Here is a 12,528-nt window from a genome sequence, read left to right as displayed (position 1 = left end):
ATAAAGAAGTAAACCACGCCTTTTTCTTCTTTAATCTCAATAATAAAGGAAAAAAAAGTCCATGTATAAGAGGATCACTCTTAAGGGTTAAGGTAATATAAACATAAGAAAGTATTAAGTTAAAAAAAAATTGTAGTATATGTATAAGAGAAAAATTAGAAGAGAAAAAATTTAAATGACATAGAATAGAATGGATACACGTGAAGAGTACATGAGTGAACTGAAACTTCAGATAGAGGAACTCTCTCAAAAAATAACAAACTGTAAAGAAATTGAAAAATCAAAGTAAGGAGGTTAAAAGGGCCAACATCTGAAAAATGATCTAAAAATGGAGAAGAAATGTCCCATAATTATAAATAAAAAAAAAAAAAAGATTCCAGAGAATTCCAAAGAAAAAATTGTAAGAAAAAAATTCATACCCAGATACATTACACTGAAATAAGAACATAAAATTTAAAGATTCCATACAGAATAGACCACTTAAAAATAAGAACTGCCAAAGATTGAACAGGCCCATGGAACAAAACAAGACTAAAGGGGTACACCAGCCCTGGGACAGGGACTAGAAGGCAGGAGGGAACAATAAAGCTGGTAATAGGGAACCCAGGTTTGAGAAGAGAGAGTATTGACATGTCGTGGGGTTGTTAACCAATGTTGTAGAATAACGTGTACACTAACTGTTTGATGAGAAACTAGTTTGTGTTCTGTAAACCTTTAACTAGAGTACAATAAAAAAAAAGAGTAAGAATCTCCTCAAAAAACTCAAAATAGAATTACCATATGATCCAGTAAGTCCACTCCTAAGTATATACCCAAAAGGCTTGAAAGCAGAGACTCAAAAAGAGACTTGTACACCAATGCTCATTGCAGCACTATTCACAAGAGCCAAAAGGTGGAAACAACATAAATGTAGATCAACAGATGAATAGATAAACAAGATGTGGTATACATATACAATGGAATACTACTCAGCCAGAAGGAGAAATGAAGTCTTGATACATGCTACAGTATGGATGGAGCTTGACATTATGCTGAGTGAAACAAACCAATCACAAAAGGGCAAATATTGTGTGACATCACTTATATAAAAAGACAAGGAAAGGAGAATGCATACAGACCAAAGTTCATTAGTAGTTACAAGGGGTGGGAAGGAGGAGGAAAAGAGGGTTAATGGTGATAGAAAAACTGCACTGATTAAGGGTAGGGACTGCACAGCCAATTAATATATATAACTGCTGTGGGCAAGTTATACACCTACAAAAAGTTGAAATGACAAAAGTTCTGTGATAGAAATATTTACAATGACAAAAAAAATTTTTTTAAAGAGTAGCTGCTACAGCTGCTTATGTACAACCAAACACCTCATGGGATTTGGTTCCTTGGTTTGGAGGTTATGATTTCATGGGATATTACAGTTAACAGGCCTAATAACACATTTAGTGCTTCTGTTCTACCTCCTACTACGTTGAGTAGTGTCTAAAAGTTTGCAAGCAGCCATTCAAGACACAATTGGTATCTATTCACCTGGAACGATAGAGGAAGAGGGAGAGTTAGGAATAGGAGGAGGATATGGAATTTGTGGCTAATTGCCTCCATGAACAACTGCCTCCTTTGTCATGAGATCAGAAGAACTAAACATTTTGATCAAAAATTCCACAGACGAATCCTGATCAAAAGGGGGAAAATGCAGAACAGAATTTCCACTTTTTATCAAATCCAGAATTCCTAGAGCCATGGAGAGTAGATAAACCCCTGAAAACTACTGCCCTGCCCTGAGATAATCTTTAAACCTTAAATCAGAAATATCCCCTGAAGTTTTCTTAAAACCAAACAACAGTTTAGCTTAACTAGAAAAAATATCTACCTTGAGCATTATGCTCTTTTAAGAACTGTCTATATGGGATCAAATTGATAACAGCAACTCAAGAGATTAGACAGGAACCTCAGAGAGAAGTGAGTTTATGTTAATGAGGGAGGGACAACTCAGAAAAAGAAGGTGAGAATGGTTGCACAACTTGAAGAATGTAATCAATGGCACCAAATTGTACATGTAGAAACTGTTCAAAAAAGAAACAGAGAATGTTGACAGATTGTGATAAATGTAACTAATGTCACTGAATAATTTGTGTGGAAATTGTCAAATGGAAACCTAATTTGTTACGTAAACTTTTACCAAAAACATCTATATTTTTTGAAAAAATTAATAAGAATCACATTGACATTAGACTTTTCAATAGTAACATTAGATGCAAAAATGACAAGACAGTAATGTTTTCAAGTGCTGAAAGGGTAGAACTTAGACCTAGAATGCTTATATCTGGAAAAATTACCATTCTAGTGTGAGGACTTAATCCAAACATCCTCAAGCTTTCAAAGTAAAGTCTCAGAAGCTTTGCCACAAAAAGACCCACACTAAAACAATCCTGAAATAAGTATTCAAATATGAGAAGAAATCAATCCAAGAGACCCTGAAAGACATTTGTCCATTAAGGGAGATCAAATACCTTGGTAATATTTGTCGTTGTGGGAGTTGAGTAGGGGAGAAAATTAAGAATATAGATAACTGAAATATATCTTTAATAATTCAGAACTAAAATTCTAGATTATACTAACATGTTGAGAGGTGGAACGTGAAAGAGGACATGAATTATCTAAGGTGAAGGGAATGACAACACACAATACAGGGGAAGTCAGCACAGCTGGACTAAACCAAAAGCTAAGAAGTTTCCTGAATACAACCAAACACTCTGAGGGACTATGTAGCAGGAGCGGGGGTCTAGGGACCATGGTTTCAGGGGACACCTAGGTCAACTGGCATAACAAAGTTTATTAAGAAAATGTTCTGCATCCCACTTTTGGTTGAGTGGCATCTGGGGTCTTAAAAGCTAGTGAGCAGCCATCTAAGATACATCAATTGGTCCCAACCCACGGGAGCAAAGGAGAATGAAGAACACCAAAGACAAAGGGAAAATATTATCCCAGGAGACAGAAAGGGCCACATAAACCAAACTCTATAAGCCAGAGACCAGAAGAACTAGATGGTGCCTGGCTACCACCAATGACCACCCTGACAGGGAACACAACAGAGAGTCCCTGACAGAGCAGGAGAAAAGTGGGGTGCAGAATTCAAATTCTGGTAGAAGACCAGACTTAATGGTCTGACTGGGACTGGAGGGACCTTGGAAGACATGACCCTCAGACTTTGTTAGCCCAGAACTGAAACCATTCCCAAAGCCAACTCTTCAGATAAAGATTAGACTGCACTATGGGACATAAAATGATACTTGTTAAGAGAGTGCTTCTTAGCTCGAGCAGATAGATAAGACTAAATGGGTGGCTCCTATCCAGAGGCAAAATGAGAAGGCTAAAGGGGACGAGAGCTGGTTGAATGGACATGGGAAATTCAGGGTAGAAAGCAGTGTGCTGTCACATTATAGGGAGAGCAACTAGGGCCATGTAACGATGTGTGTATAAATATCTGTATGAGAACTTGAACTGCAAACTTTCACTTAAAACGCAATTAAAAAAAAAAGTGAACGAGGAGGCCAAGGGAAGTGAGAGTGTTCTTGTCTTCTTAGCAGAGATTTACTTATCAATTTAAAAAGAATTTAAAACAAACATATAAACGGTAGAATAAATTAATAAACTAAGCTAGAAGAAACTAGTCCAAATACATCAATAATCACAACATAACTAGACAGACTAAACTCACTAGTGAAAACACAGAAATTGTCATATAAAAAATTCATAAAAGACACACATTAAGTAGGAGACCACAGAAAGGCTAATGTATAAGGATGGAAAAGACTTATCAAATATTACCCAAAAGAAAGTTGGTGTGCCTGTATTAACACCAGGTAAAAGAGACTTTAAGAAAACAAGCATCATTAGAAATACAAAGGGTCACTCTTTATTGACAAAAGGTTCAATTCACGAAAATATAACAATTCTAAACATGGAGGTACCTAATAAAATATCTTCATAATATATAAAGCAAAAATTGACAGAACTACAGAAAGAAATGGATGGATCCATCATTATAGTGAAGTTCAGTCCACTTCTCTTCATTCTTGATAGATCAAAGAAACACACACAAAAAGAGAAGCAAGAATATGTAATATCTGAACACCACAATTAGTCAATTAGCAAGCTCAATCTAACGAATGCAGATAAAAAGGTATACATGCACCTGCTTTCAATAACAAATGGAATACAATAAAGAGTACTGAAAAGACTCACATGTATGTGGAACTCTAAATCCAGTAAGTGTCATGGCAGATAAGTGGGGAAAGGAGAGACTATTCAATAAATGAAGCTGGAAAAAACGATTATTTGTTGGGGGAAAAAATTACTCTGAATCTTTACCTTTACCAGACAGAAAAATTAACTCCAGACAGCTAGGACATGAGCAGTCAAAATAAAAAGCTTATAGCCTCAACTAAAAATACAGATGAATCTTAGCAATATAAGGAGTAAAAAAAGTTCCAAAAGATGACATGTAGTATGATATCCTTTTTAAAAATTGAAAACAACTAAACTGCACACTATACTTCCGAGGAATACATACAGATATAACAAAATTATGTAAAACAAAAAGGGGGGACATAGAAATAACTGTATATCCAGAATAGTGGTTACTAGTACAAGGCATCAGCAGGATGAAATGAGGAAGGCAATCTAAACGTAAGTAACATTCAGTGTTTACATTCCAGGTTAGGTGGTACAATCACAAATGCTTAGTACATAATTAAAACCAAACACACTAAAAAAATAAATAAGAAATGAAAGTATGGTTTTAGTACTGGTGTATAATACTTCTACAAAGAAATTCTTTTAAATTTTTACACTTAAAAAATTCTTCTGAATCCATACTCAGTTTCTAGTACCTACACATGGCTTGTTTACTTAAAAATGTTTCCCATCTTACTTATTCAACCTGACAACTCAGAATGAATATTCTTTTAGTACAGCATTAGTTACTTACCGAACGAAAACTTCTCCACAAAAACAAGAGAACAGCAAAAAATCCAAAAATAGCTGCACCTATCACCAATTCCCATGGAAGACCATAAGGATTAGGACCTGGTCTCATATCTTCAGGCAACACTGCCACAACCTTAAAGACAAAGACAATTTTTTTTTAAACGCACTTTTGATAAAAAGCGTTAATTATAAACATAGGTACAAGTTTATGTGGTCAACTCGATTAACATCCTTTGCTGAAATGGACTATCAGACCACCGAAGAGAAGATACCTGAGTATATTTTTCCAGCAACTTTCAACCACTATCACCATGGGATGAAGAATAGCAGCATAGTGAAATGCAGTTAAGTTTCAATCTGGGGTTCTTTGGAGTTGCCTCACAACTTTGGGGATATAAGAGAAGAGAGAAGGCCAAAGAAAAGCAGAATGGCCTCAGGTCCAGGTTTAGGTTTCATCTATAGAGCATATTAGGGCTTCGTACAAGATTTCCTCAAAGGGTTAAAAATAAAAATGGTTCTGCAGCTTTGAAAAAAAATTTTTTTTTGAAAACCACTGGATAGTTGATAGGAGATAGGTTTGGAATTTGAATCTCTCTACCTTTGCGGCTCTTTTGTTATCTATAAATGGAAATAATGCTGTTTGAATACGCAGGGCAGACACTCGATAAAGGGTAACTATTTCTACTAGTCCTCTTCCAAAGATCATGATCCTCTAACCACAGCCTTTCCACATAACTTTTCTCCTCAGCAGGTTTTCAGCACAATATAGCTTAAGCTTAAGGCTTTTGCAGCTGCTCCTTTCTCTAAGTCAACTCATTCTTACTTAAAAGGTTTATTCTGTTCTTTGTTACCAGACACCAAATATTACTCATTCACATAGAAAGGAACAAGGCAGAAAAGAAAAGAAAAGAAAAATGCCATTTTAAGAACTACCAACAAATGGTTAACTATACTGGGTATGACAAATTGAAGACAGATGGTATCATATTCATCGTCAAAAAGAACATTTTAAGATCAATCCTAAGTACAACACTGTCAGTGATAGGATAATATCCATATGACTACAAGGAAGGCCAATTAATATGGCTATTATTCAAATTTACACACCAAACACTAGTGCCAAAAATGAAGAATTGAAAATTTTTACCAACTTCTGCAGTCTGAGACTGACCAACCATGAAATCAAGATGTATTGATAATTACTGGTGACTGGAACGCAAAAGATGGAAATAAAGAACAAGGATCAGTACTTGGGAAACATGGCCTTGATGACGGAAACAATGCCAGAGAAAGAATGATAGAATTTTGCAAGGTCAACAACTTATTCATCGAAAATACCTTTTTTCAACAACATGAACAGCAACTATACACATGGATCTCCCTGGATGGAATACATAGGAATCAAATCGACTACTTCTGTGGAAAGAGACAATGGAGAAGCTCAAAATCATCAGTCAGAACAAGGCCAACGGCTGACTGAGGAACAGACCATCAGATGCTCATATACAAGTTCAACTCGAAGCTGACAAAAATTAAAACAAGTAAAACCTTGAGTATATCCTACCTGAATTTAGAGACCATCTCAAGAATAGATTTGATTTATTGCACACTAATGACCAAACACCAGACAATCTGTGGAATGACATCAAGGACATCATACATGAAGAAAGTCAAAGGACATTAAAAAGAGAGAAAAGAAAGACAAGGCCAAAATGTATGTCAGAAGAGGCTCTGAAATTTGCTCTTGAACACAGAGTAAGCTAAAGTGAACAGAAGAAATGATGAAGTAAAAGAGCTAAACAGAAGATTTCAAAGAGTGGCTCGAAAAGACAAAAGTACAATATTATAATGAAACGTGTGAAGACCTGGAGTCAAAAAACCAAAAGGGAAGAACACACTTAGGATTTCTGAAGCTGAAAGAACTGAAGAAAACATTCAAGCCTCACATTGCAATATTCAAGGATCCTATGGGCAGAACACTGAACGACGCAGGAAGCATCGAAAGAAGATGGAAGGAATACACAGTCATCCATCCATCAATCAACTAACTCCAAATTTTTGATGAGTCCTATTCCAGGACCTTTTTTTTGTTTTTTACATTGCCCTCCTTACTAATCTTACCCATTTTCATGGTTTAAATTAGCATTATAATAACCCACATACCTGTGACTCCAATCCTGAGCTTATAATTACTTGTTATTAGACAAATCTACTCAGATGTTCTGGAGGGGTCACTGTACAGCAGGATCATCTGCTACAGTTTATGTTCTATGGAAACAGGGAAAATTCCTGCAAGTGGTTTTCCCTTGATGTGGGGGTGGTCATTTTCAAAGCCAAGCATCCAGAAAAAAGGCAGGAATCCTCAAAAAGAAGACCAGTGTTTGATCTTAAGCTGGCAGAAACTCCTACTTCTACCTCAATCATACTCTCTAAACTTTGAAGAAGGTAGTGATGGGTGCTAAAATCATGCCCAACACATAAAAATAAGTCAGGTGCTTGAATAGGACAGGGTCTACAGCCCCTGAAGAGCAAGGTATATTATGTAAAACTTATTGTCTACCTGTATTTTACTATCTGTGGTCTCTTCTCTTTTATTATCACAAACATTTATCAAAGGTTTACTTAAATATTCCAGCCTTGCTTCAGCTGCATTACAAGAAATTATGACGAAAATTACGTTCTGGCTTAGGTTAAAGTAGTAAATAAAATCAGAAGAGGGTAATAAATGTATTTTTGGTTTGTAACTCCTTTTTATCTATCTAACTTAAAAGTTAACTGCATATAGGAAAAATTACAAATCTATGCTGATGGTCACACAATACATAAAGATGTAAAGGATGATATTAACAGCATAAGGAGGGGAGAAGAATGCAGTTATACAGGAGCAGAATTTTTTTAAGTTGCATTAATCCAAACTAGATTGTTATAAATTAAGATGTTAATTGTAATCCCTAAGGCAACCTTTAATAAAATAACTCAAAAATATATATTAAAAAAAGTAACAAGAAAATTAATAACGTACACCAGAAAACATGTATTAACACAAAAGAAGGAAGGAAATGGAGGAACTGAGTAACAAAGACATAAGTTATAAAGAAAATAAAAAGCAAAATGACGGAAATAATTTCTTCTTTACCAGTAATTACATTAAATGTAAATAAATTAAGCACTCCCATTAAATCAAAAGGCTGCCAAAAATGGATTTAAAAAAAAATGATCCAACTATACAGTGTATATAAGAGACTCACTGTAGATTCAACGATATAAAGAGGTTACAAATAAAACCATGGAAAAAGATATTCTATGCAAACTAATCAAAGGAGATCTGGAGTGGTTATACTAATATCAGACAAAATAGACTTTAAGACAAAAACTGTTACTAGAGACAAAGAAGGACATTATAGAATGACAAAAGGGTCAATCCATCAAGAAAATGCAACAATTATAAACTTATATGCACCTAAAAACAGAGCGCCAAAATACATGAAGCAAAAACTCATACATTTGAAACATAACGAATTCAATGATAATAGCTGAAGACTTCAATACTCTACTTTCAGTAACAGAACAGCTAGGCAGAAGCTCAGTAAGGAAATCAAAAAGTTGAACACTATATACCAACTACACCCAACAAGTATCTACAGAACGCTCCACCCAAAAAACCAGCATACACATTCTTCTCATGTGCACACAGACATTCTCCAAGATAGGCCATATATTAGACCACAAAAAAAGTCTCGATAATTTTAAAAAGATTAAAATCATATAAACACAATGGAATAAAAAGAATTAGAAATTATTAAAAAAGGAAATTTAGAAAATTTGCAAATATGTGTAAATTAAAAACACATTCCTAAATAACCAATGAATCAAAGACAAACTCATAAGGAAAATCAGAAAATACTTTTCTGATGAATGAAAATGAAAATACAACATGCTAATATGGGACACAGCAAATGCAGAGCTCAGAGGGAAATGTATAGGTATAAATGTCTCCATTAAAAAAGAAGCTCTCTAGAAAAACACTACCTACCTAAACTAACACCATCAGAAGTAGAACAACTAAATAGACCCATAACGAAAAAAGAGATTGAAACGGTAATCAAAAAACTCCCAACAAAAAAGAGCCCTGGCCCGGATGGCTTTACTGCAGAGTTCTACCAAACTTTCAGAGAAGAGTTAACACCACTACTACTAAAGGTATTTCAAAGCATAGAAAATGACGGAATACTACCTAACTCATTGTATGAAGCCACCATATCCCTGATACTAAAACCAGGTAAAGACATCACAAAAAAAAGAAAATTACAGACTTATATCCCTCATGAACACAGATGCAAAAATCCTCAACAAAATTCTAGCCAATAGAATTCAACAACATATCAAAAAATAATCCACCTCGACCAAGTGGGATTTATACCAGGTATGCAAGGCTGGTTTAATATCAGAAAAACCATTAATGTAATCCATCACATAAATAAAACAAAAGACAAAAACCACATGATCTTATCAATTGATGCAGAAAAGGCATCTGACAAAGTCCAACACCCATTTGTGATAAAAACTCTCAGCAAAATCGGAATTGAAGGAAAATTCCTCAACATAATAAAGGGCATACAAAGCCAATGGCCAACATCACTCTAAATGGAGAGAGCCTGAAAGCATTTCCCTTGAGAACGGGGACCAGACAAGGATGCCCTTTATCACTGCTCTTATTCAACATTGTGCTAGAAGTCGTAGCCAGAGTAATTAGGCTAGACAAAGAAATAAAGGGCATCCGGATTGGCAAGGAGGAAGTAAAATTATCTGTATTTGCAGATGACATGATCTTATACACAGAAAACCCTAAGGAATCCTCCAGAAAACTACTGAAACTAATAGAAGAGTTTGGCAGAGTCTCAGGTTATAAGATAAACATACAAAAATCACGTGGATTCCTCTACATCAACAAAAAGAACACCGAAGAGGAAATCACCAAATCAATACCATTCACAGTAGCCCCCAAGAAGATAAAATACTTAGGAATAAATCTTACCAAAGATGTAAAAGACCTATACAAACAAAACTACAAAGTACTAGTGCAAGAAACTCAAAAGGACCTACATAAGTGGAAAAACATACCTTGCTCATGGATAGGAAGACTTAACATAGTAAAAATGTCTATTCTACCAAAAGCCATCTATACATACAATGCACTTCTGATCCAAATTCCCATGACATTTTTTAATGTGATGGAGAAACAAATCACCAACTTCATATGGAAAGGAAAGAAGCCTCGGATAAGTAAAGCATTACTGAAAAAGAAGAAGAAAGTGGGAGGCCTCACTCTACCTGATTTCAGAACCTATTATACAGCCACAGTAGTCAAAAAAGCCTGGTACTGGTACAACAACAGGCACATAGACAATGGAACAGAATTGAGAACCCAGATATAAATCCATCCACATATGAGCAGCTAATATTTGACAAAAGCCCTGTGTCAGTTAATTGGGGAAAAGAAAGTCTTTTTAACAAATGGTGCTGGCATAACTGGATATCCATTTGCTAAAAAATGAAACAGGACCCATACCTCACACCATGCACAAAAGCTAACTACAAGTGGATCAAAGATGTAAACATAAAGACTAAAATGATAAAGATCATGGAAGGAAAAATAGGGACAACATTAAGAGCCCTAATACAAGGCATAAACAGAATACAAAACATTACCAAAAATGATGAAGAGAAACCAGATAACTGGGAGCTCCTAAAAATCAAACACCTATGCTCATCTAAAAAAAAAAAAAAAAGACTTCACCAAAAGAGTAAAAAGACCACCTACAGATTGGGAAAGAATTTTCAGCTATGACATCTCCGACCAGCACCTGATCTCTAAAATCTATATGATTCTGTTAAAACTCAACCACGAAAACACAAACAACCCAATCAAGAAGTGGGCAAAGATCGATAAAGAACAGTGACGAATCTGTGAAACATTTCATAACATGGAGGAACCTGGAAGGCATTATGCTGAGCGAAATCAGTCAGAGGCAAAAGGACAAATATTGTATAAGACCACTATTATAATATCTTGAGAAATAGTATAAACTGAGAAGAACACATACTTTTGTGGTTACGAGGGGGGGAGGGAGGGAGAGGGTTTTTTACTGATTAATTAGTAGATAAGAACTGCTTTAGGTGAAGGGAAGGACAACACTCAATACATGGAAGGTCAGCCCAATTGGACTGGACCAAAAGCAGTTTCCGGGATAAAATGAATGCTTCAAAGGTCAGCGGAGCAAGGGCGGGGGTTTGGGAACCATGCTCTAAGGGGACTTCTAAGTCAATTGGCAAAATAATTCTATTATGAAAACATTCTGCATCCCACTTTGAAATGTGGCGTCTGGGGTCTTAAACGCTAACAAGCGACCATCTAAGATGCATCAATTGGTCTCAACCCACCTGGAGCAAAGGAGAATGAAGAACACCAAGGTCACACGACAACTAAGAGCCCAAGAGACAGAAAGGGCCACATGAACCAGAGACTTTCATCATCCTGAGACCAGAAGAACTAGATGGTGCCCGGCCACAACCGATGACTGCCCTGACAGGGAGCACAACAGAGAATCCCTGAGGGAGCAGGAGAGCAGTGGGATGCAGACCCCAAATTCTCATAAAAAGACCAGACTTAATGGTCTGACTGTGACTAGAGGAAGCCCAGCGGGCATGGTCCCCAAACCTTCTGTTGGCACAGGACAGGAACCATTCCCGAAGACAACTCATCAGACATGAAAGGGGCTGGACAGTGGGTAGGAGAGAGATGCTGAAGAAGAGTGAGCCAATTATATCAGGTGGACACTTGAGACTGTGTTGGCATCTCCTGTCTGGAGGGGAGACAGGAGGGTAGAGAGGGTTAGAAACTGGCAAAATTGTCACAAAAGGAGAGACTGCAAGGAGAGAGCGGGCTGACTCATTAGGGGGAGAGTATGTGGGAGTATGGAGTAAAATGTATATAAGCTTATATGTGACAGACTGACTTAATTTGTAAACGTTCACTTAAAGCTCAATAAAAATTATTAAAAAAAAAAAAAGAAGCTCTCAAATCCAGAACCTAAACTTCTACCTAAATAAATAGAAGAAGAAGAGCAAAATAAACCCACAGCAAGAGAAAAAAATAATAAAGACTAAAACAGAAATGAACAAAATAGAGACTAGAAAAACGATTAGAGAAAAATCAGCAAAACGAAGAGTTGGTTTCTGAAAAGGGCAACAAAAATCAACAAAATTGACTAACTTTTGCCTAACATGACCAGAGAGAAATTTAAATTACTAAAATCAGAAATGAAAAAGAGGACATTACTACCAACCTTTGATTTCAGAAATAATATTGGAGTCATTTTTCCCTGTCCCTGAGCATAGAGAATGTGACCCAGAAAAAGCTGGGCTCACAAGGACACATCAATTGGGCCTTGAGATAAAGACAACAGATAGAATAATCTTGGAAAATATCTTTTAGGGAATCTTTCACATAAGCCAGAACACAAAAGACTTTCCACTCTTATCTTT

General features: G+C 36.0%; 1 protein-coding gene across 3 annotated transcripts in view; it reads right to left on the bottom strand.

The window, feature by feature from the left end:
- Positions 1-12,528, bottom strand: part of MIA2 (MIA SH3 domain ER export factor 2) — a 117,535-nt gene that overhangs the window by 58,436 nt on the left and 46,571 nt on the right. For all 3 annotated transcript variants that reach the window (XM_023546124.2, XM_010588605.3, XM_003408475.4), the window contains one exon: positions 4,985-5,116. In XM_023546124.2, the coding sequence (XP_023401892.1) occupies positions 4,985-5,116 (132 nt within the window). The remainder of the gene's footprint in view (positions 1-4,984; positions 5,117-12,528) is intronic.

Source organism: Loxodonta africana, chromosome 10 (genome assembly GCF_030014295.1).
Source record: "Loxodonta africana isolate mLoxAfr1 chromosome 10, mLoxAfr1.hap2, whole genome shotgun sequence".
Classification (NCBI taxonomy): Eukaryota; Metazoa; Chordata; class Mammalia; order Proboscidea; family Elephantidae; genus Loxodonta; species Loxodonta africana.
Note: the sequence above shows the minus strand (reverse complement) of the source record. Positions and strands in the feature narration are given on the sequence as shown.